Here is a 26,679-nt window from a genome sequence, read left to right as displayed (position 1 = left end):
AGTCCAGTTAGTCAGATGGCCAGGCCAGGACCCAGCAAGACTGACAAGGTTCCAATCCTGGCCCTGCCACCCACCAGCTGTGGACATGGGCGGGGCCACAGCCTGCTGCCCACCTCTGTGTGCTCAGCCTCAAGGTACAGAGGCTTGGAGGGCTGTGCGAGAGGACACCTGGGGGGCTCTTGGGACAGCGCCTGGCACAGTGACCACACACAACCCAAACATGAATGATCACCCGGTGTGGCATTCAGGGCTTGGCCCTGCAGGCAGATTTCCTTTTCCCCTCCCTTCCAAGTGTGCAAGGAATTCCTCAGTGCACCAGAAGATCCTGAGCTCCCCATCCACAGAAGTACGCGGAGGTGCAGGAGGTTGACCTCCCACCCAAATGCCTGGGGGAAACCCATCGAGTTGCTTCACCGAAAACTTCTGCGACCAGAGTGCTTCACCACATGGGGTTGAAATCTGCCCCGGACCGTCCACGCAGCGCCCACGGCCAGCCTAGTTCCTAGCTCCTTTCCCGTACAACAGCCTCTGCAAGTCAAAGGTCCACCCGCCTCCCCCGCGGAGGACGCCTCCTGTTCTCCTTGCCCGTACAGCTCCTCATTCCTCACTAGCTTGGACTCCAGCTGCACCCTCGTGGGTCCGCCTCCTGGTAAAGGATGAATTTTATCACCAGGCAAAAATCAGGAGCACCACCCTTCCCAATCCCCAAAGGTATGCGCAGTCAGAATCTGGCATGCATCCTTGCAGAAGTGTTTTTTGACAAAAGAAGCTATTTTTTAAACAAATGAAACGTAAGCTGAAGTGTGCTTCATTCTTTCCATGCATCCTCCTCAAAGCAAAAAGGGGGTGGCTCTGTCTCCCCTTTCTTCTTCTTGCTGGCTGGAATGCAGACTTGATGGCTGGAACCTGAGTAGCCATCTTTGACCCCAAGGCACTGTGCTAGGAATGACAGAACAACACAACGGGAGACACTGGAGGATGCAATAGCCCTACCAGCCTGGAGTCGCTACCACTGGAGTTTTCTTCTTTTAGTATGTGGGAGAGAAATGATCTGTCTAGTGAAAAGAATGGTTTTTCTCATGTATTTCCCTATTCTTCCTTCCTTGTCTCCCTTGTTTCCTCTTTCCCTTCCCTTCCTCCCTTCCTCCTGCCTTCTTGCCTTCCTTCCATACAACCAAACTTATTTTTTTAAGATTTTTTATTTATTTATTTGACAGAGAGAGACACAGCAAGAGAGGGAACACAAGCAGGGGGAGTGGGAGAGGGAGAAGCAGGCTTCCCGCGGAGCAGGGAGCCCGATGTGGGGCTCGATCCCGGGACCTTAGGATCATGACCTGAGCCGAAGGCAGACGCTTAACGACTGAGCCGCCCAGGTGCCCCACCAAACTTAATTTTAACTGATAATCAGCCCGATGCTGTTTCCATTTGCCAGTGAGGCAGATCAAGCAGGAGAATAAACTGAGTGGAGTCTCCCACCACCTTCTCTGTAGGAAAGCACCATCCGTCAGAGGACTTGGCTCTGTCCAGACAAGCCGTGTGCTGAGGAGCAGAGACCAGACCCCAGGCAGGTCTGGAGAACAGCCTCTCTGAGCACCTGCTCTACTGCGGAGGGTAGCTCACTCTCTCACTGTGGGGGAGGGCGCCACAAGGGGGCTGGGTGACAGGGGACTAGACCGCATGCACAGAGCTGAGTGTGGCTGGGATGTAAAGAGCGCATGTGGTTGGGGAAGGGGGAAAGAAGAGAGAAGGGGAATGAACTGAGACCCCTCTCTAGAACCAGATGTTAGACAGCCACCCCCAGTCCCACCTCAAGCCTCAGGCAATCCACTAAGCTTTTGTGTCAGAATCTTCCATCTGCCTCCCCAGACCCACTTCCCATCCTCTCCTTCCCACCTGCAGAAGGGGCAAACCTGGGTGGCCCCATGGGCAAACCTCCATGGCCTCAGGGGCCAGCTAGTGGGGAAGCCAAGTAAGGAGACTGGAGGGAGGGAGGACAGGGCTGGTGGCCTCTATCCGCTGCCCCTCCCTGTGGGACTGGCTGCAACCCTTCCCCAAGGATCACTGCTCCTCTCAGGGAGACCTGATGGAAACGATGTCATCCTTCCTGTGGTTCCAGAAATTTCTCCCTTCCCTTGCCCCTACTCCTCTGCTCCCACCCCACGCTCCTGAACTCTTCTCCTAGGTTCTGCCTCCCACACCCTCCCCCACCCCAAATCCTTTGAAATGAGTTTTGGACCAAGGGCCCTGGCACCCCGTCCTAACTTGAGGGTGCCCACTGGCATGGGGACCTCTGGCATAAGCCCACAGAGGCTCATGGCCTCATCTGTAAACGTGGGCATAACGCCTGCTCCCGGGACTGTGGTGAGAGCAAAGGTGGCGATGGACAGGAAAGGGCCTGGGCAGCGGCCGTCTGCACGGCAAACACAGGGCTAGAGCCCATGGACAGGGCTCCTGCTGACTTAAATTCAGCCACCTCAGCAGCGGATGCGGCTGCCAAACGCAGCAGCAACATCAGGCAGGAGGGCCTGGCGCCCGAGAGACGGGAGCGCACAGGCCTGCACGTCCCCTCCAGTTGGGCCACCAGGAGGCCTGCCCTCACTCTGAACATCGGGCCCAAAGACCAGCCTGTGACCAGAGGGGCTGGCGAGGCACCGGAGGCCATAGATGGAGGGCAGCTGGAGGAACCCTGGAGTGCCCCCGGAGAGGGGAGGCTGGGGACCTGGGGCATCTTCGCCCATCCCGTGACCTGCAGGGTAGACAAGCTTCAGGTCTGACCTCAGGGCTCCATGGCTCCAGTGAGCAGAACTGAGACCCGGGGCAGGGGTGGGGGGGGCAGCAGGGAAGCACAAAAAAGGTACATTTGGGTTCGAAAGAAGGAAGAAATTGCTGACAAGGTGAGCTTTCTAAAATAGAATACTTCCCATGAGGGAACGGGGTCCCTGCACAAAGGATATCCCTGCAGTGTTGTTGGGGGAACTGGAGGTAGATGAAGGAAGCATCAGTAGAACTGCCACAGAGAACAAGGCCATATTTCGAAGGAGCAAGGTGTCCGAGGTTCTGCTGTACATGGGACAAGCTCCGTCACTGAATGTGGAGTGACAAGAGCGGCTTGAAGAAAAGCATGTGTAGTTGAGAATGAAAACAGAGCTTTGAATACAACAGGAACACACAGGGGGTGCCGGGATGGCTCAGTAAGTTAAGTGTCTGCCTTCAGCTCAGGTCATGATCTTGCGGTCCTGGGGCCCTGGGATCAAGCCCCGCGTTGGGCTCCCTGCTCAGCGAGGAGTCTGCTTCTCCCTCTGCCCCTCCCCCTCCACTCATGCTCTTTCTCTTTTGTTCTCTCAAAGAAAGAAAAGAAAGAAAGAAAGAGAGAGAGAGAGAAAGAAAGAAAAGAAAGAACAGGAACCCACAGACGTGACTGGAATAAAAGAATGAGTGTAAGATAAGAGGAGCCTCTTTCTTACAGGAGAATGCCAACAACTATACAGAACAATGGAATTTAAAAATCACCATTTTGCAATCCTAACAGCAATGATTAATTAAAACAAGAAATACTCAAGGACACTAAGTTTAGTGAGAGAGGGGCGGGGAGCTGGATTTTACATAGTCTCAAAGTATCTCCCCCCAAAAGACTTACCAAATACAAATGTGGGGAAGTGACTTCACAATGGAGAGACCTAGCAGACACTATCATAATCAAGGGATCAACACTAATGCCCCCGGCCTAGACAGACCACCATGCACAACCCTGCCCCAGTGGGATGTACAGAGAAGAAGCCTGTGATTTTCCAGAATGCATAGGTTTCATTCCCTCGTGAGGAAACATCAGACAAATCTGAATTGAGAGGCATTTGACACAAGACTAGTGTGTAATATCAAATGTGTCAAGGCTGCGAATGCCAAGGGAAAGTCCAAGAATCTCCATACTGAAGACTGGTCAATGAATGGCCCTGGACTGGGCTCGCCATAGGGAGCCTGTGCCTGGAACAAGGGGTCCCACCTGAATGGGGGTCTCTGGATGAAGGGTACACACGAGTTCTTTGAAATACTCTTTGAAATACATTTCTGTAAGCTTGGAACGGTTTTGAAATAAACAATAACAATAAATATGGAGGAAAAAAAAGAAAGCCCAAGAAGACTCGACTCGATGGGGCAGACTGGAGCGCCTGCTGCTACACATGGCCGGAGGGACATGGCCCCCTTGGGAGTGCTCCCACCACATCCTGAGTCAGGCCCAGCCCCGGGGGACAGAGGACAAGTCAGAAGGCACACGGGGGACACGCCATCCAACTCTAGCCCGTGACACACTCCACAGGATGACGACCCAGTCTTTTCAACAGATAAACAGCAAGAGAGAAATAGAAGGACAAGGCAGCCTCAAGGAGCAAATCAACCGTTTTTAGATCCTAATTCCAGCACAACAATTTTAGGAAGACGTACATGAGAAAATCAGACATCTGAGCGCTGCCTGGATATTAGGTGATATAAAGGAATTGTCGTTAATTTGTCTGGATGGAATAATTGCATGGCTGCAATTTTTTCTTAAAGTCTGTATCTCTAAGCATTTAGACATATTTGTGGATGGAACAAGATGTCTGCAATTTGCTCAAAAATACCAGGGTCAAACAACCCAAATGACCATCGATGGATGAATGGATACACAAAATGTGGCATACACACATAATGGAATATGGTTCAGCTGTAACAAAGAACCTGCAACTAATGCGTGAATCTTGAAAACATCATGCTGAGTAAAAGAAGCCAGTCACAAAAGGTCAAATATTATTCTTATTCCACTTATACCAGGCACCAAGGTAGTCAAATTCATTGAGGTAGAAAGTAGAAGAGGGGCTCCCAGGGGCTGGGGGGAGGGAGGGTTGGGGAGCTCCTCTTTAATGGGACAGAGGGAGATGGGGGAGATGGAAAAGTTCTAGAGAAGGTGGTGGCGATGTTTGTACAACACTGTGAAAGTACTTAACACTATACAACAATACACTTAAAACTGGTTAAAAATGCAACTTTTATCTTCTATATATTTTACCACAATAAGGAAAAAAATACCAGGGTGCTTGACCCACACACTGATAGTCATAGAAACTGGATGATGGGCATGGAGATTTCTCTTACGACTCACTCGACTTTTGTGTGTTTGAAACTTTTCCATAATAAAACACTTTTTAAAAAACTTACCAATAGGGGCGCTTGGGTGGCTCAGTTGTTAAGCATCTGCCTTCAGCTCGGGTCATGATCCCAGGGTCCTGGGATGGAGCCCCGCATCAGGTTCCCTGCTCCGCGGGAGGCCTGCTTCCCCCTCTCCCACTCCCCCTGCTTGTGTTCCCTCTCGCTGTGTCTCTCTCTGTCAAATAAATAAATAAAATCTTAAAAAAAAACTTACCAATAAAACAACAGTCCAAGTACCCAGGGGTGATGAGTATATGTATGAAAACCACCTGGACAAATGCTCATGAGATTATGGATGCCTATACTGTATGTAAACCATATGCAAAAATACGCATCAGGGAAAAAAGTCTGGAAGGAAATACACGGCAATTGCATTCGCTACAGTGTTGGGGTGGGAGGGTAATTGGTGAGTTCTTCCTTTTCTCCACCCTCTCGGAGAGAGTTACCTGCACGGTGTTCAGAACTGGTCTGAACAGACGCCAAGGCAGTCACAGAGGGGGAGGATGCTAAGCAGCAGGATGTAAGGAGGCTGCCGGTGATGAGGGGATAAACTTCCAGAGAGTTGCGGAGGGTTTCTTGGGAGAGAGGCAGGCGGAGCTGCGGGCTGAGGGCGCCCAGGGATCCCCCATATGTCTGACCCTCTGGCTTAGAGCTCGGCCCCCACCGAGCGTGCGGGACCCCAAGGTGGCCACCGTGCACAGAGGGGCCCGCCTGGCCCGGCTGGGGTCGCTTCCTGTACAAACGCCAGGCAGCTGCGGTGGCGGCGGGCTGTGGTTGCCCGGCCCCAATCTGGGCTCTGCGTTGCTCAACCCGCCATGCTTTTCCTGTTCCCCTTTTCCGCAGCGGGCGCAGCTTCTGCAGCATGGGGTCCCGGCGGCTCTGCGGGCTCGCCGCAGGGAAGCGCCGGCTCCCTGCACGCCGGACCCCCCCAGGGCTGTTTCCAAGTCTCTGATTGTTTCCCCCCACCCCCCCGCCCTGGGTTGCTAAACAGCTTGTGAAGAAACCCCTTTCTTTTGCTTTTTTATTTTGGGGAAGGAGTCCAGGGCTGTCTGTTTGCGAAGAGGCTCTGACGGTCCCACCAAGGGGTTGGGACAAGCACCGTGTGCCCCAAAAGCAAGATGGAAGCAGCTCCCTTCCTCTGTCTCCCTGAGAAAGGGGGCTGGAATGTGTCCGGAGGTTGCACGATAATAACCACCCCTAGTATTTAATGCTGCTCAGTGGGGGCAGCTAGCCCGTGCCATCCTCCCAACCGCCCTGCAGAGTGGGCCAGATGTGACCCTGGGTGTCTAGATGAGGAAGCTGTGGCTGGCTAGGGAGGTGACACGGTTGGCCTGGGTCAGGCAGGCAGGAGATGGACCCGAACCAGGACCACTCACCCGCAAGGGTCCACCCTGAGCAGCCCCCAGGGCCCAAGCGCCTCCAGGGCCACACGGAAGGAAGGCTCCAGGTGCAGGGGGCTCAGGGGTCCTTTGAAAAGTAAAGAATCATTCTTGAGTTCACCCCTCTGGAAGGAAATTGCAAGGGGATAATGCCCACAGGGAAAAACACCTCTGTGAATAGAGTGTCACTTCTGGGGGACGGAGTGGGTGACTGGACGGGTCTACTGGCTTCGCTGTATTATCCCTTATATGGTTTTGCAGGTCTGAAATATTTTATCATTTTAAGCAAAACAAAGAAAACACCCAAATGTGTAGACCTCTTCTCCAACACTGAGTCCGTATTCAGAAGAATATTGGCCAAGTGGCAGGTGCTCTTTGCATCAGAGACCCCAGGCCCCACTATTTATCCCAAGACACAGCCTCAGAATTCAAGTGCCCGGCAGACAAAACGAAAACAAAGCAAGCCCCTTCCTGACCGTGGGATAATAGCTTGCAAAAGGCCACACCCCAGTCCCTCAGGCTGAGCTGGGCCCTGCGGACAGGCCTCCCCAGGCCGCCCCACAAACACGCACAGCCCACCCCAAGGGAGACCACTGACAGTGTTCATACAGCGCGGGGAGAGGAGGAATCCGATGTGTTTTTCAAGCCCAAGGACAGAATATTTCAGGCTGCTCAGACATCTGAAGCATCCGATTCTGAGACCCACAGGGATCTTTACTGGGTAAACATCTGAAAGATCTGTTCTCTACAAATGGACAAAAATATATAAATCACTCGCAACATAAATAGCTTGGCATTCAACTGCTGCAGTTCCTAGTTATACGTTAGTATTTCAAAAACCCCGTGGAGGGTTTCGTGGCCAGGGACCAACGCTCCGTTTCCACGAGCACAACCACACTCTCACCGATGGCGGGCTGTTGTCTACACCCGCACAGACCACCTCGTGAAACCTGAGCTTCTCATCTACCACACGGGGAAGGTGGACCAGACCCACGGCTGGAACTCTCCCCAGAGGTACAAGGTCCCTAAGTCAATGCCATGGAGGGTAATAAGGCTGGGGTCTTCAGCCACAAGTAACAGAAGCCCACGCACCCTGACTAAGCAGAGGAAAGCAATATATGGAAGCACATAACCAGGAAATCCTGAGGTGGATCCATGGTGAAGGGGTTTGGAGACTTACAGAAAGCTGTCTGTATTCAGTGTGTGTGTGTGTGTGCATGCATGTACATGTGTGTACGTGTGTGCATGTGTGCATTGTTCCTGTATGTACATATTCCTATACCCGTGTGCATGTGCACATTGTGTGTGCACGCACGTGTGTGTGCGTGTGTATGCACATAGCATTGCGTGTTGTTCGTGTGTGTTCACATTCCTGTGTCCGTGTGCATTGTGTTGTGTGTGCATGTGCGTGCTTGAGCGTGTGTGTACATTGTGTGCATACAAGTGTGCAAGTGAAGCCTGATGCCTGCTAGGGCCTCGGAGCCCAGGCTTCACAGAGAATTCATGGTGACACGCAGAGCAGACCCTGGAGTGGAGTTTTCCTGGGTCTGCTTCAGACTCTGGAAAGAACTTCACCCACAGAGAGAGTACAGCCCGTTGTCCTGCAGACCCCTCCGTGCCTTCCCAGGCGCAGCCCCTGTCCTGTGGCTACGCACTCCCACACACCCGTGTCGTGTCCTTCCCTACAGGTGAGGCACCACAAGGACGGTGTGACCGCCTTGTTCAACGCCTGTGCACTGGGGAGAAGGACCTTAGCACCTGGCTCCCTGTCCCTGCACCGTGGGGCTCCAAGACCTTCCCTGCTGGTACTCATGGACCTGCGGCTTCCAGACCAACTCCTGGATGCACCACATTCATTTCTCCATTCCCCCCTTGATAAACACATGCTCGCTTCCCATTTCGTTTCTTTCTCTTTTTTAAACAGTCCTGCAGTGCACATCCTCAGAACCTGTGCGGGTCCCCGTGCCCAGCTCTCCCGGTGTGGCCGACAACCCCCGCCCCGTGGGGTCACGCCCATCTCCCCTCCCCAGGGAGGCAGGCAGGTAACCCCAAGGTGTCTGAGGATGGGCAAGGGAAGGAGCTGGGTAGAGCAGTAGATGAATGTGCAGATACCCCACGCTGCCACAGGCTCTCCCATCAGTTTGGGAGGCAGACGGACCCCTGCACAGAGCTCTGTCTCCTCTGATCTCAGAACCCAAAAGGATTCCAGCACGGCATCCAAGAACTTTTTAGCATTTTTTGCAGATCAGTTTCAGTTTGAGTTTCCTGGTATTTCGGTCCATGAAAGAGACCGACGGAGCCTATGAGTCTGATTACATGCCCAATTCTGTGTGTTCCTGCTTGCTTCTGGGGAAAGGAGTCTTAGCTTTTGTTGGATTCTCAAGAGGGTGCTGACTCCAAGTCTTTGAACCTGTGGGTTTCAGTTGGGTTCTTTCTGTTATGAATGACAAAAAGAAAATAAAAATCCAACTTAAACTGGCTTGAGCAAATAGAGGGGAAAAAAGGAATTTATTGGTTCATGGAACCAAAATGTCCAGGAACAGCTGGGCTCAGGTGAGACTGAATCCAGGGCTCAAATCATGCCTGAAAGCCCAAATCTCTCTCAATCTCGGACTCACTTTCCTCTGTGGGCTTTGTCATCAGGTGGGCTCACTCCACCCAGTTCCCCCAGTGGGTCCAGATTCACACCGTTGCTGCTTCACATGCAGCAGAAAGAAAATCTTTCCTCCAGTCTCTCCAGCAAAAGTCCTGGAATCCAGGGCACCGTGCCCGTCCACAGATGGATCCCTCTGGCAGAGGACTGGGATGCTCCGGTGGGCTCAGGCCAGGCCCCACGCCCAGCCCCAGCCCGAGGGGTGATGAGTCACCAGCAGAAATCCAAGGGATGCTATGAGGAAGGGGTCGTGGCACAGGGCAGAGGCAATAAACATCTGTCCCCTGCATTCTGAATCCTTAGATAAGCTCAAGCTCAAGTGCTCCAGTAGTTTATTGTGACCGGTTGTGGGCAAAAGCTGGCAAGCCTGGAGCCATCTGCAGAGATGAATTGTGGGGTTGAATTGTGTCCCCTAGAGAGGTGTGTTGTAGTTGTTGGAGTCCTAACTCCGGGACCTGTGAGTGTGACCTCATTTGGAAATAGGGTCCTTGAAGATGTCACACTGGACTGGGGTGGGTCATAAACCCAATGCCAGGGGTCCTTACAAGAGAAAGGAGAAGGAAATTGGACGGACACAGGTCACGTATCGATGGGGTAAGAGACAGAAGCACTGTAGCCACAAACCCAAGAATTCCAGGAGCCACCAGGAGCAGCAAGAAACAGGAAGTTTCCTCCCCTACAACCTCTGGAGGGAGCACAGCCCTGCCCACACCTTGATTCTGGACTTCTACCCCCTTGAATGGGGAAATAGTAAATTCCTGTTGCTTTAAGCCCCCAATCTAGACTACCTTGTTTCAGTAGCCACAGGACACTCATACTCTACCTGACCCTGACATCAGACTATGACCCAACAGTGCATCCAGGCACCCAAAATGGTCTTTCATCCTCCCAACCCATCTCCCCATGGCCCCGGAAGAGTGCCTCTCCCAGACTCATGAGGATCCCAACCTGGTGTTTTCCAACAGGGCCTTGGGCAGGTTTGAGGAAGTGGTAACCCTCATGGCTGGGAAAGTCCTCCAAGGCAGCCTTGTGACTCCGCATTATAGGTGATCCCAGCCAACTCCTGATCAAAGGGAAAACCCCACAAGACCCCCTCCAGCCCAGCACGGCTACACTGTGTGCGGAAACACCTTGGCGGCACCAGGAGCCAACACGGCTACTGGCCAAGAATCCCCAGATACAAAATTGCTGCCTAAATCCCTTGCTGTCACATCTTCTGGACACATGTGGTCAACTCCAGCTGGTGCTTTCTGGTATCGGGACACTGGATTGTCTCAGTAGCCAATGGAGAAGCTAACTCAAAGCCATCCTTAACCAAGCCAGCCTCACGGGCTCATGCCCTCTCAGCTCAGTTCCAATCTAATGGCTGTGCCAAGATCTTCAGGCCACCATGGTTCAAGGTAGAACACCCAAGCACTGCAGTCAGACAGATGAGGTTTTAGATCCTGACTCTACCATCTACTTGGCATACAGCCTCTGGAAGTTGTTCAGCCTCTCTCAGTGTCCCCATTGGGAACAGATAAATGTACTTCCTACCTCATAGGACTGCAGTAAGCAGTAACTGAGAGAATACACAACATAGAAGTTAGCTTGATTATATCATGCCCAAGCACCCATTTAGTAAATACTTACTGAATACTTAATATGTGTCAGGTGATAGCCTAGAAACTGGAGTTACAGTGGGAAACAAAGCAGACAGATGTTTTGGAGTTTATGAAGATGAAGGAGAAGGTGATGATGATGGCGATGATGATGGTGGTGGTGATGGTGGTGATGGTGGTGGTGATGATGATGGTGGTGGTGATGATGGTGGTGATGGTGGTGGTGATGGTGATGGTGGTGGTGATGGTGATGGTGATGATGGTGGTGGTGATGGTGATGATGGTGATGATGGTGGTGATGGTGATGATGATGATGGTGGTGATGGTGATGGTGATGACGATGGTGGTGGTGATGACGGTGATGATGGTGGTGATGATGGTGATGATGATGGTGATGGTGATGATGATGGTGATGATGGTGATGATGATGTGATGGTGATGATGATGATGGTGGTGGTGATGATGATGGCGATGATGATGGTGGTGGTGATGATGGTGGTGATGGTGGTGGTGATGATGATGGTGGTGGTGATGATGGTTGTGATGGTGATGGTGATGGTGATAATGATGGTGATAATGATGTGATGATGATGGTGGTGGTGATGGTGATGATGGTGGTGATGGTGATGATGTGATCATGGTGGTGATGGTGATGATGATGTGATGATGATGATGATGATGATGATGATGGTGGTGATGGTGGTGATGATGGTGGTGATGGGATGATGATGATGGTGGTGATGGTGATGATGATGGTGATGGTGATGATGATGGTGATGATGGTGATGATGATGTGATGGTGATGATGATGATGATGGTGATGATGGTGGTGATGGTGATGATGATGTGATGATGATGATGATGGTGATGATGGTGGTGATGGTAATGATGATGTGATGGTGATGATGATGATGATGGTGATGATGGTGATGATGGTGGTGATGGCAGTGATGGTGATGGTAAAGCTAAGATCCTCTCTAGACCATGAGATCCTCACAAGCAAGAGCGGTGTCTCCCATTTCCTGGCTCCCTTGCTGTCTAGGAGTGGCTGGCACATAGTATATACTTAAGAAATGTATGTTGTTCATGGACTTATTCTTCAAGTTGCTTTAAGCAGAGGAGAACTCCTCCAAGTGTAGTTCAAACTGGCCCCCATGCAAATCTCTTTGAAGTCATGTGTTTTATCTTTAAAATTGACTTAAGTTTTTCATTCCATTCTATGGTATATCCATGTTTGTTTTACTTATAAACAAGAAGAACTTATTTCCAAAACTTTGAGTGAAAATGATGCCCCAAGAAAACATACCGTTTATTCCTGTGGCTTTTGAGATACTAACCACACACACACCAACCCCCTCAGGCCACCCCACATACATCCAGAGTCCAAAGCCCAGGCCAGAAGCATGAACCCAAGCAGTTAAACACTGGAGAAAATGCCTCTTTCTCTTCGTGGTGCTGGGGCCAGGGGAGCTAGAAGCGCAATGACCTTAAGGCAACTTGCGCACTGCTCCGTGCTCTGGAGGTCAAGGAGGCTGAGCCTGGACTCAGTGACTTTATACTGAGAGCCAAAAGATGTCAAAGTAAAAAGGTCCTGAAAAGGTCTCTGGAAACTTCATTTTCCCTGTAAAACCCCAGTGTTCCCAGCACATGTGCCACATCATCATCCTCAGTAGACACTGGGCCATGAAGCAGTACTGTCCATTCCAGAAGCCCCTGATGATGCCGTCAGCTGGTATTTAGAGAGCTGCCATGTGTGGCCAGAGTCTGCAATTGGCCCCGGAACCCTCCCAGCTGCCCCGGGGCCGCCATCCTCCTGCTACACCCACTACACCTCCTTGCACCCACTTCCTCAGGCAGGAAGAAGCAGGGCACTCAAGCAGGCCACTGGGCCAACCAGAACTCGACTCAGAGTCTCACTGCCCCCCACCACACACCTGGCTCCCTGAGTTTCTGTTTTATAAAGTGAGTATTTTACATATTTTTCAGCCCTGTTACATAACAGACAGCCTCAGAGTGTGGAAATAGAAATCGGTTCGAGGATAATTCGATAACAACATGCGTTCAGAAGTAAACTGGAATTTACTGAGCAGATGAGAATGCTTCTCACGTGAGCCCCGAGAACAAGGGTCCCATCCTCCCCATCGCAGAAGTTTGGCATTGATGAGGAAAAGAACAAAGGGGTGCCCGTCAATCTCATTTGCTCCCCTGCCCGGGGCCGCACATCGATCTGAGCTCCTCAAGCCGCAGAGGGTGCATTCACCTCTGAGGTGGGTGGCACTGAAGAGCCTGCCAAAGCCAGTGCATTTCCCTAGGGGGTCAATTTTACTCACAATTTGTGGAAATAATTTTTCCATTTTCAAACAAATACAGCAGGGTGGTGGGGCAAACTACAAATTGCCCATGAATGTTTACCAGACACAAGACTTTTTTTTTTTTTAAGATTTATTTATCTGGCAGAGAGACACAGCGAGAGAGGGAACACAAGCAGGGAGAGTGGGAAAGGGAGAAGCAGTCTTCCCACCGAACAGGGAGCCTGATGTGGGGCTCAATCCCAGGACCCCAGGACCATGACCTGAGCCAAAGGCAGACGCCCAACGACTGAGCCACCCAGGCACCCCCAGACACAAGACTTTTAAAGGAACACCACACCCAGCAGGACAGTTCAGGCCACTGTCCAATAATTCAGATTGCACAAACTCTCCTCCAACTTTTCAGGAGACAAGTTTGACGAGGGGAGAACACTTTTAAATTCGGAGTCAGCCTCCGGGGGCTCTGGGAAAAGCACGGAGCCTGGATGCCACCTGTTGTCCACATGGGGTATGACAGCCAGCTCTGAGCCACCTCTGAAAGTGTGTCGATGGGGGAGACCCTGTATCAATGCGGGAACCTAGCATTGAAGACCACCCTCCCATTTCAGCAGCTGGTCTCCCCCCTTGGTTAACAGGCTCGTTTGGGTGAGGTGGTGCCTCAAGAGCACCTGTGGACTTAGAGATCCTGGTTTAGGAATGCTGGGTTGGGGCAGAGGTCTGTGGGTCCAACCGTTTCCCAGGCCACCTGGGAATGAATGCAGTGGTTTAAACCTGCACTTAAGTCACCTGGGGCAGATTTAAACCCTACAGAGACACCCAGGGCAAGGCCCACGCGTCAGTGCCTTCAAATGGTTGCCAGGTGACCCTACCTTGCAGCCCAGGCTGAGGGACACCGTGAACTTCCTCATAAAGTTAGCATCCATGGGAGGGATGCCTGTTGTCAACATGGCTCCGCAGCCAGCCAACCCTCCGGGTCATCCTGGGACCAAGGGGCTCCAGGATGTGTAGGTCACCTGCAAGGACTTTTCCTGTGCTTCTGATGGGGCTTTGTCAGGACACCGCATTTGTCCTACCACATAATGCAATTGACAGCCCTATGGACGCAGAGCTTTTGAGCTAAAACTGTGAAAGTCCCCGGCAAACCAGGACAAGTTGGTCACCCTCGTCCTCACACCTGCCTCAGACTAGCAATGACTAGGCCTGGACTTCAATGCATGCATTTTCGAGAGTAGCAGCTGGGGTGTCCATCAGTTTCTTGCAGGGGCCTGTAACCCCCCAAGGACGATCATGCTGCTTTCCACCCTCATCTGCAAGGTATGCTCCACCGGTGCACCAGATGAAAGCCGGCAGTGGCCCCATACAGCCATGTGTATGGAGGGAATGGGATTCCTGACATCCATCCCAAGATGAGGTGCTGCCTGCAGGGCAGGTCTGGGAAGAGATGGCTCAGTGGCTGTGATGTCATTGGTCAGCTGGAGAACAGTGGGCACCGACCGTGGCTGATGTGAGTGTTGACTTTTCGTTTGGTTTGGGGGAGGGCAGTTGTGGCTGCTACAGGAACATGAGGAAATCATTTGAAAACATCCTTAGAGGTTGACTTGTCCTTGGGCTTGGACATGTTTATTCAGTAAACATTTACTGAGCACCTACTGTGTGCCAGGAATTTTATAAGGCACTCAAGCAAAGACAGCAACACAGCAGGTGTTGATTGGACTCTGGCACAGACCCCCTGGGGTTTGAATCCTAGCACTGCCTTTACTGGCTGTGTGACCTTGGCCAAGTCACTGAACCTCTCTGGGCCCCCATCCCTTAATTTGTAAAATGGAGTCAGTAACTCCAGCTGTTGTGAGGAAATGATGCCTAAGAACGGTAAGCCGGGGCCAGGACTGAGTAGGTGGCGGCACACTCAACCCCTCACCAGCCTGTGTGGGGTTCAGGGCTTAGGCCATTTGTGGAGTGAGCCAGCATCTGACATGTCTGAAGGTTGCAGGAAGTACCGGGTATGCAGGGAAGCCATCCCACCTAGGGGAGACCCGAAGCTCCAAAGGGGAGTCAGACACAGTAATATTGGCATCAACTTCTGAAGCATTTCAAAGTACCCAGAAGAATTCACAGAAATTCAAAAGGGTTTCTAAGAGTTGCTATCAAAAAAGTGCTATGTACTTCCTCCTAACTGAGTAACATCTTTTTCCCTTCAAATACACAACATCAAAGATACATTAAAAATACACATTCAACTTACTCAATTGCTCTTTTCGGAAAAAATAAAAAAATTGACCATGCCTCCCCATAGTGACACTCCCTTTTGGAGAGCACTGTGACACCCTGCAGGACCCGGGATGCCTCTGAGCTGATTGGAGGGCACACAGAAACCCCTCAACATCCCAGGCCTCGCAGCATGCCGCTGCCCACCAGGACCAGGGCTTCTGGAGGAACTGCTGGGCTGATCCGGCAGGCATGGTGACGACTCAGAACCAGACTCAGCTGCTGGGACAGAAGGAACCACCACGGCTGGGTTTGAAGGAGCATGCTGGCGTGACACACAAGAAGTACAAAGAAGCCAACCTCAAGCTGACCGGAAGCAGACAGGACATAGAAAACAGACAGGACACAGGAAACAAACAGGAAGCAGGCAGGAAACAGGAAACAAACAAGAAACAGGTGACAGGAGCAGACAGGAAGCAGCTAGGACACAGGAAGTAGACGGGACACAGGAAGTGACAGGAAACAGGAAGCGGATAGGACACAGGAAGTAGACGGGACACAGGAAGTGACAGGAAACAGGAAGCGGATAGGACACAGGAAGCAGACAGGAAGCCGACTGCTCATGGAGCCACAGTTAATATTCATAACTTCCATCTTCCACTTGCCATCATTGGGAAGGGGTGCTCCATAGAAATACCTCTTCGCCTCATTTTTTGATAGATATTGTCACTATGGCTTTTGGCTTTGCTCTCTTGTTACTCTTGTTTTCATGTGGGGATTTAAGGAAATACTTCAAAAGTATGTCGCCACAGCCTTCATCTTCCTAGAACCCCTTCCCCTTGCTTTCAACCACTTGTCCCCAGAATTGGTCGTCATTGTGGTCACTATCCCATTCAGCCAGAGTTTGGGCAGACTTGCCTTCACGGTTTCCAGTTCCTTCGCCCTTCCACCTTACAGCTCACTCCTTCCTTCGGAGTTCAATTTCCTTCTTCTGGGACTATGCCCTTCAACACTTCTCTCAACAAAGACCGGTCCGTGATAAACACCCGTGATCTTCGCCTGTAAAGATCCTTTTCCCTGCTCTTTGCAATAGTTTAGCTGATGATATCATTCTAGAGGAATCTATTGTTTCATTGCCTTCTGGCTTCCAAGGTTGTGTTTGACAAGTCGGCTGTTGGCTGTCCCTTTGCAGGGAATGAGTTTTAAATTGCGCACAGTAAAAAGCTGCCACTAGTAACAAGATGAGCATTGAGTGAGAGGCAAAAATCATAGTCAAAAGGGACGAGGTGCGTTTTCAATGGCAAGGAGCTCTCCCAGCGTTAGGTGAGGAGCAGCAGATGGTCCCACGTGGAGACCAAGTGCTAGGCCTATCGGGAGCCCCACTCCTAGTGGCACAGGGATGCCTCTGGCCTCCAAGAAGCCAAGTTGGGGGCTGTTCCAATGTCCTCCCAGGTGTTTCCCAGAGCCCTGCCCCAGCCTCCTTCCTCTCCCCCAGGGAGCTTTGGCCCATTGATGGGCTTTCTGCTCTGTCCTCCCCTGGGCCTTCATCTGCAGGCCCTCGAGTCTGGAAATTTTTCCACCTGCCTCGTGCACCTCCACTCGTTTTGGCTTTCTTCTAGTCTCAGCTCACATGATGTCCTCCATGAGCTCTCCCCCAACCAACCCCAACTTGTTCGTACCCCCACCCCGGCCCCCTCTCCATCAGCCCTGAGGAACACTATCCAATCTTCCCATTCTGCCCATTGTTTTACTTGTCCTCAGTGTTTCTGCGAGCCCCATAAGGGTAAGGGCTCCAAGGGTCACATCCACCGTTACCCCACTCAACATGTAGATGATCGAGCCATGGTCAAGGAGACCTCTGGCCTAAGGATCCCAGGCTGAAATCTAGCATGAATGAACCCAGCTCCCTCCTGAATTCCCACTACAGTGGCAAGGAAGGAACAAGGACACAGACAACAGGACTCCATAGTCACATTTTGGGACCTGACACTGATGTACAAGTGGTAATCCTCTTAGCAAATTCAAGACAGCAAGTTCCTACATGGTAAGGGAAGGCCAGGGAAAGCCTGGTTACCCCATGGAACATCCCTGAGCTCAGGGAGACTGTTTGGAGCTATACCAGGGTAGAAGAGTTTGGGGGTCAGAGGGGACCTTCAAACACAGTCTCAAACATTCTTGTGTTCCCTCGGGCAGAACCCCCCACCTCTAGCCCCATTCAGCTCCATCATCTAACCCAGGGTAAGGGGCCCTTCTTCTCAGGGTTGTTCTGAAGAGGGACAGTGGCCTTGAAGTGCCTTGGCCTAGGTAGTGCTCCATCGGTGGTCATTTAAGGATCACAAGAGCCAGGTGACGGGCCAGCGGTGACCTTGAGCCAGGTCAGACACCTCAGCCCCATACGGGCCCACCCTGGAAAAGGAATTGAAAATGACACCACCCAGCAGGCCTGAGCTTTGTAGGTGAGGCCATCCAGAGGCCACGCTGGCCCTCACAGCCAGACTCCCAACCCATGCACTGGCCCTCACAGCCAGACTCCCAACGCAGCATCCCCTTCCCCTAAGATGGGGAGGGCCTCCCAGGAAGTCAGCAGGAAGACACTGCCACCAGGGGCTTTATTTAAGCTGCTCTGAATTTTAAGCTGGTTTGTTCAAGCCTTCTTACTACCAAAGGCCCTCTTCCTGTGACAGCCCTTGATCTCTAGTGAAGCTCTAGAAGGCAACTTCCCCTCCCAGTTACAGCTGGACTACTCAAAGGCCACCTCCCACCCTCGGCACACTCCAGCACAAAGGCTCCTGGGAGACCCCTTTGCCTGCCCTCTGTGCAGCTCATCACACAGGCTGTTCAAGGATTCATTTGCTGCTCCAGGCAGGGTCTCCAGGGATCAGTGAGGAGACCTAATGCGCAGAGCAGGTGGGAGAGCAGCAGGACAGTGGGATGCGAGCCCCCAGGGAGCCTGCTGGGGCCAGCATGACGCTCCCTCCCTGGCACTGGCTCCATCGTTCTTTCTAGATTAAAAGGCTGAGAGTGGCCAGAGAACCAAGGCCATCACTCAAGACCTCAGTCCAGGAGCTCAGAGCTCAGTCTGCCCTTCCCAGGCTTGCGGCCACCCACTCCAAACAACATTGACAATTTCAAAGAGGGGAGGGCAGGTCCCAGAAGAAAAGTAGCCATGGGGACTTGTCGGTCCAGCTTCCGTAATGGGATTTTATACTCCTAAAAATCTCATCAAAAACCAAATATCTCACATCACCAGACCCTGCATTTTTGGCTATGATATCCCCTTAAACAATTTATCCTTGCCATTTCATTTATACCCAAAATATATTGACGTCAGACACTTGGAAAAAACTATGTTTCAAACAACAGGTATTTTCATTTAGTTATCAAAGAACCGACCACAATGGAGTTCACGTAGGCTGCTCGTTTATTAGCACTGGTGATGCAACATGACTGTTTCCAGTGAAGACGCTGGGCTGTGTGGATCTGGCAGAGCAAGGTGAGGCCCAGACGGGTGAGAGGTGGGCTCCTCTATTTCTTCCACTCGTCCTTGTCGTAGTCCCACTTGGCTGAGAAGCCCTGAATCGGGCTGACCTTCATGTCGAGCATCCTCTTGGTCTGCTTGGCCACCCAATCGTCTTCAAAGGTGTGCGGGATGGGGCCGTACACTAAAGCCCAAAACAATTTCATGAGACAACACTGTCTTGACGAGTCGTTTCTAAGCCCACGGGTCATTCGGGTCAGGTGTTCCCCAACACAACACACTGGCCGCCAGGCTAGTGAAGTCACCTGCCACTCCACACCAACACCAAAACACACACAGGCTTCGAATTCTGGGCACTGATAACGCCTGGTATTATTCCTTTGTGGATAAAAGATTAGCAATAAAATACAAACTAAGAGCAGAAAGTCTCCTCCGTAGGATGCAGACAATGGAGTCTACAGGCTAGCACAGGGCACAAACAGAGCCAAAAGTGACTAGAGTAGTGAGATCAAATACATAGGTATGAGTAACCCATGTCCACAGCAGACCAGAAGTACAGGATTATCGCTGTCTGGAATGGGAAAAACCCATTCTACCTGGACACGAAGAACCCAGAGAGGCAGCACGGAATGAGCAGACAACCCCGACACTGTCTAAGCAGAAACTGTGAGGTCTGAAGACCTAAGACTCTGCTTACCGAGATGCAGTCCCCATACAACTGAAATAGCCCTTCGATGAAAATCCGTGCCCTTTTCCCTGATCAAACCTTCACTACACCACCTTTTGACAATTGTGTGGTGAGCCAATAAAGCACCACAGAAAGGTGATGTGCCATACAAAGTAGGGAAGTCATTCGCTACAGAGCACAGCTTGCCATGAATTAAGTCAGAGTCTGGCTTACACTTCCATTAACATGAGCTGGTTTCTCAAAGCTAGCGAACAATCCTGGAATAGATCTCAGAATGGAAGTGCCTGTCGTGTGCACAGGCGCCCACAGTCCACTCACCGGCCCTGGCCCCAATCCAGGTCTTGTGTGGTTGCAACCCGAGACTCCAGGCCTACAGCCCCTCCCCACTCACCATAGTGCTTCTCCCAAATCAGAATGAGAGCAGTGAAGCCGATGAAGAACATGGCAGTGCCCACAACCGTCTTCCATTCATTCGTGCTCCTGTTCATTTCAGCAAAGCTCTCGTTGAACTTCATGCGGTACACTGGAAAGAGAGCACAGGCATTTGTGGGAATGAGGGCAGCTGCACCCCTCCTTGCAGGGCTCCCCTATTTCTCCAACATAGCCAAGAGACAAAGCGTGCATGCACGTGCTCACACACGGGTACAAGGCATGATGAAGGGAAGAAAATGCACAGAGTCTACTTTGGGCAAAAAAAACATCAACTTCTTTCTTCTTTAGGTTACAGCGTAGGATCTGCAAAATCCCGTAACTTTCACTCCCCTTTCCCAACTGACAGCATTTTGCTGTGCTGACGTTCCATCAGTAAGTTACAGTGAACCCAGTCCTACTCAGCAGAGGTGCCAAGAAGCTGCATCCACACACTCCACAGCCGACTGACCCCTACCTCGCTGCTCTGTGTCCACGTCCATGCTGCCCCCTGGGGACCAAAGCCCCCTGAGCACAGACAGAGAGGCCTGAGCAGAGGCGCAGCCAGCCCAAAGAGCCAGGGCCCTGGATCAACCCCGCACCGCAGGACACAGCACACTGGGCCTCCCAAGCACGATGGTCTCAGGGCAGCACCCTCCATCTCGCAGCGCAGAGACCAGTCAAAATTCTCTCACACAGTTTGCCAATATTCCTGCTTCAATACCCACATTCAACTTTCTCATCAATGGAGAGGCTGCTCCAGGGAGCCTTCTCCTTCTCTTTCAAGGCCTTCTGGCTAGCAGAGAGGTTCTTGACGTGGGCCACGTCGGGCAGGGGATAGTCACGCCGGTCGACGTAAGTCGGGAGAGCATAGTCTTCACTCTTCACGACGCTTCCTACAAAACACAGTGGACAAACATCTGAATACTCACATAGGTTCGGAGTTACAAAGCAAACTGAGTACAGGCCCGTACAGCCTGAAGACCTCAGTCATCCCGGCGAGCTGCAGCCGCGTTTCAAGCAGCTCAGGAACTGTCGTGCGAAGGAGGGAGCGAGCAGGCCTGTCCCCCGTGGCCCGGACGGCAGAACGAGGGGTAACAGAAGCACTTCATCACGGCCAACACGCATCTTCCAGGGCAGCTGTCCACAGAGGCAGCATCGTCTGTGGCTAACAGTGCCACACAGAGGGCACACGGTCGGCTCCCAAGACGCCTACTGGACTCAATGGGGGCCCTTCTGTAAGACTCACACTAAGGACGAGAAGTAAAAACAACAGAAAACTCATAAAAGAACGAGTGTTTAAAGGTCAGAAACCGAGACATACGGCACTGTCATTAGAATAAAAACACATAACCTGTGTCCACGAGAGGCTGGAAGCAACGGGCTCCACAGATGTATCATAGAATCACTCATTCACAGGTCCGAGGTTACTGAGCACCTACTACCTGCTGGTCGCGGCTCTAGACATGAGATCAAAGATCCCTGGTGCGGACATGCTAGAAGCGGGACACACACATGGGAGTCAGGGGTCGCAGAGCGAGGGCTCAAGAAAGAGAAGAGGTGGAGCAGAGGAAGAGAATCGGGGGCGGGTGCGTATGCAGTGGGAAACAAGACCCAACACTTAGGGGAGTAAGGCAGCTCAACATGGAGTCGTGTACTTGGCGAGTCACTGAATACAGGGCTTGCTCTTTTCCTAAGAGCGTAAACTGTGTGTGTGTCCTCATACGTACATGTAACTGAACACACAAAATTCCTGGCAGGGTAAAGCCCAGTAGTTGTCAGTGGGGAGAGGACAAAATGGGGATTTCTGATCACAGAGACAGAAATTTCAGTGCCTTAAGACAAGCACGTATTTGGGTATTACTCAAGTAAAGAGGAAAACAGTTCAGAAAGCAGAAAAGAAAAGAATAGCTTTATTTTCATTTTGGGGTTTCCCTAAATAAAGCTACTGAAAGCTCCTTTTTCAATTCTATCCTACATCTGCAAGAAAATTTTGTGATCCAAACTGGTCTGGAAGTACGAAGTCCTGCAGAAACACTTCACTTCTATTAGCTTAGTACCAACGATTAAATTCTCCCAAATCATGTTAACAAAAGTAAAAAAATCATTTCACCTCAAAGTAGAATTTCTCTAAATGCTTATCTGTGCCATGTAAATGACCAGCATACTCACATATATTCGAGCTTTTCCCCAAAAAATTTAAGGTGAAAATGACCAGAATTACTTTCCAATTTTAAAATTCTAAAGTTCTATCAAAATGAGTGGACTAAAAAGAAGAGCTGTACACTAGCATGTTAATTACTAAAAACAGAGGCAAACTGGAGTAATGAGAACATTCTAAATCTGACTGTGGTGGTTAGGACACAACTCAGGGACTAAAGTGAAAACCACTCAAGTGCACACTTTCAATGGGTGAACATCTGCTGTGTGAATTACATCTCAATAAAGTTATAAAAAGGCAAATACTCAGAACCTTGGAGCACCCGCAGCATAAAATTGCATGTTCTAGAACAAGAGTGGCCAATCTGCGGTCTCAGGGCTGCCAGAGCTCTTCAGTACTCTGGGCCTGGTCCTCCACACCCTGCAAAGACTAGCATACCAAGCATTCCTTTTAAAGGGAGGGAGGAAGAGAGAGACTTTCGCATCTCGTCATCTGTGTCCACAGCTGGCTTTCTCACGGAGCCTCTGCTGAGGAGGTCCAGGGGATGGGAGCTGCCCCCTCAGTCAGACATGTCACCACACAAGCATCCCAACTCCATGGTGGCCACCAGTAGTGCTCCACGGTGATTTCTATGTGGAACCGGTCTGTGTATTCAGATACAACCTGCATGGCTAAAAGCTAAAAATAAGACTTTTTCAGCGGACTGTGGTGGTGGCCATCAGCCTACGGTGTGAAGACACAGGAATGGAGGAGGCAGGACATCAGCCCCACAGAGCTTGCACTCCAGAAGCAAAGGCAGCAATACACACAAACCGCAGTACGTCCCCACTCCCAGCAATGACAAAGCAGGGTGATGTAGGACAGGCAGCATCTTCACAGTGGGTGGCGAGGAAAGGCTGTCCTAAAGTAACGGCTGCATTGAGGCTAACGAGTAGGAGAAAGCTCCCACCCACAACCCCGGCACTGAGGCACAACAGCCCACTGCCTGCAAGGAACCGTACCGCTGGGGGTTGGGATGCTGAGCAACCCGGGGGGCTGGTTTGCCTATGTCGTTTGCCTGCTGGAATAAAGTGTGATGACATCAGAAGGGCTAGCTGCAGATCTTACCCGAGGCACAAGAAGCCACTCAAGGATTTCAAAAAGGAACAATTTTAATTTCCTCTGCCAAAACAATACCTAGGACTAACTTATGGCCAATACCACCATAAGGAGAAAGAAGTTGGCTTTTTTTTTTAAAGATTTTATTTTTTTTGATAGAGAGAGACACAGTGAGAGAGGGAACACAAGCAGGGGGAGTGGGAGAGGGAGAAGCAGGCTTCCCACCGCGCCCGACGAGGGGCTCGATGCCAGGACCCTGGGGTATCATGACCTGAGCCGAAGGCAGACACTTAACGACTGAGGCACCCAGGCGCCCCAAAAGAAGTTGGCTTCTTATAAAAAACCAGAATGACCAAAGGGACACAAAGGAACTTTGTCGGGGGGGGGTGATGGAGATGTTGTAGGTCCTGACTGGTGTCACTGTTACACAACCATGGGAGCTTTTCAAAATCCACAGAACATTACACCTAGAAAGAATACATTTTACTTTCCACAAACTGCACGTCAAGCTAAACAAACAAAAAAGCTAAGAAAATATACAAACAAAGCCAAAACAGAAACAAAACAAAATCTGTCATAAATGACTTCCTAGGCTTCTAATGAAGAAGTGTTTCTTTCCATATGTACTAAACAAACTTTTATTACTTACTCATTTAAATAACAAATTATCTCAATAATACTCTTACTAAAATGATCTGTGTCAGGCACCTGGGTGGCTCAGTCGGTTAAGCGTTTGCCTTCGGCTCAGGTCATGATCCCAGGGTCCTGGGATTGAGCCCCGCGTCGGGCTCCCTGCTGAGCGGGGAGTCTGCTTCTCTCTCTCTCGCTAACTCGCTCTCTCTCAAAATAGAGTAAAATGTTAAGAAATAAAATAAAATTATCTGCATCCACGTGTTATCCTGGGCAATGTAAGGAATAGAGGGAAATGTAAGACAACGGTATTAGCAACTCAAGGACACAATTTCAAGGAAAAATTCACACATAAAGCAGTTACTGATTATTGAGTCCCGAGATCTATAAACCTTGCTCTCCAAGTTCATTATCACTACTCAAGCCTTGCACCTGACCCCTAGCTAACACAACCTGCCACACAAATTTGCATTTTTGCCATAGCCGTCTGAATATAAAGTTAAACCTATGAGGTTAGAGGTGCCTGGGTGGCTCAGTCAACGAAGCGTCTGCCTTCAGCTCAGGTCATGATCCCAGTGTGCTGGGATCAAGCCCCACATCCCGCTCCTCGCTCAGCAGGGAATCTGCTTCTCCCTCTGGCTCCTCTACCACTTGGGTGCATGCGTGTGCGCTCTAACATATAAATAAAATCTTAAAAAAAAAAAAAAGGAAGAAAGAAAAAGAAAAACCCTATGAGGTTAAACCTACAAATCCTTCAGCACGTGAAGTCTCTCCTCCAGAAACCATTCCTGAACCCTAGGCCAGGCTAAATGCTTCTCCTCAGGGGCTGTCACTTACTCAAACACTGCCTTTATGTATCTGTCTCTCTCCTGATTGCAACGGTCCTGTGGAAAGATTCCATCTTGTATTCTTTTTATTCTCAATGCCTAACAATATTTGGTACAAAGATGCGCAATAAATGCAAAACTAAACTTGCTATGTGCCAGGCACTGAACTAAGCTCTTTATAAATATTTCAGGTGAGAAAACAGATTCCTGCATGTAAGTAGCTCGTCCAAGACAGAAATGAGATTAAACTCTGCTCAGGCTAGGAAGTCCAAGCTCCTTCCCTTCCATTGCCCCAATAATGTAAATGGTACTGAAGAATATTGGCTGAGTGTTTTTTTTGCAGGGAGAGAGGAAATCATTAAAGTCAAGTATGGTGGAGATCTCTTGAAAGGGGTGGAACTTGAACCTGAAAAAAGGGGGAAGGAAAGGAAAAAAGAGGAAAGAAATAGCATAAACGAAGATCCAGACTGGTATTCGATATGATTTATAAATATTCTGTAATCTAGAAGCGTGCCCCATTAAAATATTTTTACCCCCCCAAAAGTCCCACAACAGCAGAATCAGGATCTCAGCCACCTTAGGCCATCTGTGTTTGACACTACAGGACGAGGGCTTACACATAGTGGGAGCAAAAAGAAAGAAAAGTTACACTTACCATGTGCTCGTACACACACTGAGGTGGAAACTGCTCGCTTGCCAATTAGGCTAAACACTCTGATAGCCAACATTCTGAAAGATAAAAACGTACACACTCTCCATGAATGAGGGCAAACACCTAATAGGAATTCCAGTGCATTTTACTTTTTTTGTTTTCTTCCCCCCAGCATAGATGATCCCTTCTTCCTTACTGACTCTAATTCACAACATAACCTAAGATGAGGTTTTTCATAGCAGTCAACATGTTTTTACAGAGCTTCATTATGAACCAAATGCCATAACATATACACACTACAGGAAATTAGTAAAAAACTGGCTTTCTTAAAAAAACAAGGACAAGCAGTTTTCCTAAGACTGAAAAAGCTAGAAACCCTACAGCGCTGAGCTGCCATGATAGGCTCCACTGTTTGGCAGAAAAGAATAAACAGCTCAAAGGGACCGGCATGCACTGCACGCAATTGAGTATTTGATTAAAAACCTAGTATGTGCGTAGGATAGGAAGGGAAAGGCAGGCAGAAAGGCTGCAAATATGGCCTGGTCCACTTCCAGTCCCTGCGGACAACGTATGACCTGGATGACCCACCTCTCACCTGGGCCCTTCCAGCTTCGGGCCCTTTTCCCCTAGCTCCCCCTGCTTTAAAACTGGCCCTTTCAGGGGGCTGTTGACGAAAGGGACTCCTAACGCATTAGGAAAATACCCGCTTTGAGAGAGAATAAACAGAAGCATGACGTCAAGGCTGAATTTTAGCTCGCACCCCGCGTCTTCTCTCCCCGGGCCTGGCCCGCGCGTGGGCGGACGCTGGGCGGCTTCTGTGATGAAAGGCGGAGCACCTCTCCCGCAGCCCCGTTAAACTGGCGACGGTCGCGCAAGCCGTGGCTGAAGGGCTGCGGGCCCAGGCTGCAGCGCGGACCCCGGGCCGCGCCCTCGGCCAGCGGGCGCTCCAAGGTCAGAGCTCGAACCCAGCTCGCGGCCGCGGCGGCGCAGATGGAGCCGGGCCGGACGCTGCGGGGCGGCACACAGGCCGCGACCCGGCGGCGGCCTCCGAGCCCCGAGCCCCCGCCAGCCGGCCTCAATGTCACCGGACTCCGAGGCCCAACCACCGCTCCCTCCTGGCGCCCGGGGGTCGAGCCGCGAGCACACTCGCCCGCTGCCTCCGGGCCCCTGGCCCTCCCCGGCCCCGCGGCGACGGCCGCCTGCAGCCCGCCGACCGCTCACCTGCCGCTGCCACCCGCCGTTGCCCGCCGCGACCGCCCTCTGTGCCCCGGTTGCCCGCGACCGGAAGAGACCGAGGGCGCACGCGGAGCACCACGGGATCGAGGAGGACCCGGCGGCGCCGGAGGTCACCCAAACGGAAGCAGGGAAGCGCCGCGAGCGTCGTAAAAGGCCGAGCCGGACCGCTTTAC

General features: G+C 51.1%; 1 protein-coding gene across 1 annotated transcript; it reads right to left on the bottom strand.

Moving 5' to 3' along the window:
* Positions 1 to 18,731: 18,731 nt before the first annotated feature.
* On the bottom strand, positions 18,732 to 26,599 carry COX4I1 (cytochrome c oxidase subunit 4I1). Its single transcript, XM_028096594.1, has 5 exons — positions 26,492 to 26,599; positions 25,274 to 25,347; positions 20,631 to 20,798; positions 19,886 to 20,017; positions 18,732 to 18,990 (listed from the first exon to the last, which is right to left on the bottom strand). The coding sequence occupies exons 2-5, from the start codon at positions 25,344 to 25,346 to the stop codon at positions 18,854 to 18,856; spliced, it is 510 nt and encodes a 169-aa protein (XP_027952395.1). The 5' UTR covers position 25,347; positions 26,492 to 26,599; the 3' UTR covers positions 18,732 to 18,853.
* Positions 26,600 to 26,679: the final 80 nt, after the last annotated feature.

Source organism: Eumetopias jubatus, unplaced genomic scaffold, assembly GCF_037043125.1.
Source record: "Eumetopias jubatus isolate StellerSeaLion01/CBP00866 unplaced genomic scaffold, mEumJub1_p1.0 scaffold_10, whole genome shotgun sequence".
NCBI classification, from domain to species: Eukaryota; Metazoa; Chordata; class Mammalia; order Carnivora; family Otariidae; genus Eumetopias; species Eumetopias jubatus.
The sequence above is the reverse complement of the archived record's forward strand: the minus strand, read 5'-3'. Positions and strand labels throughout refer to the sequence as shown.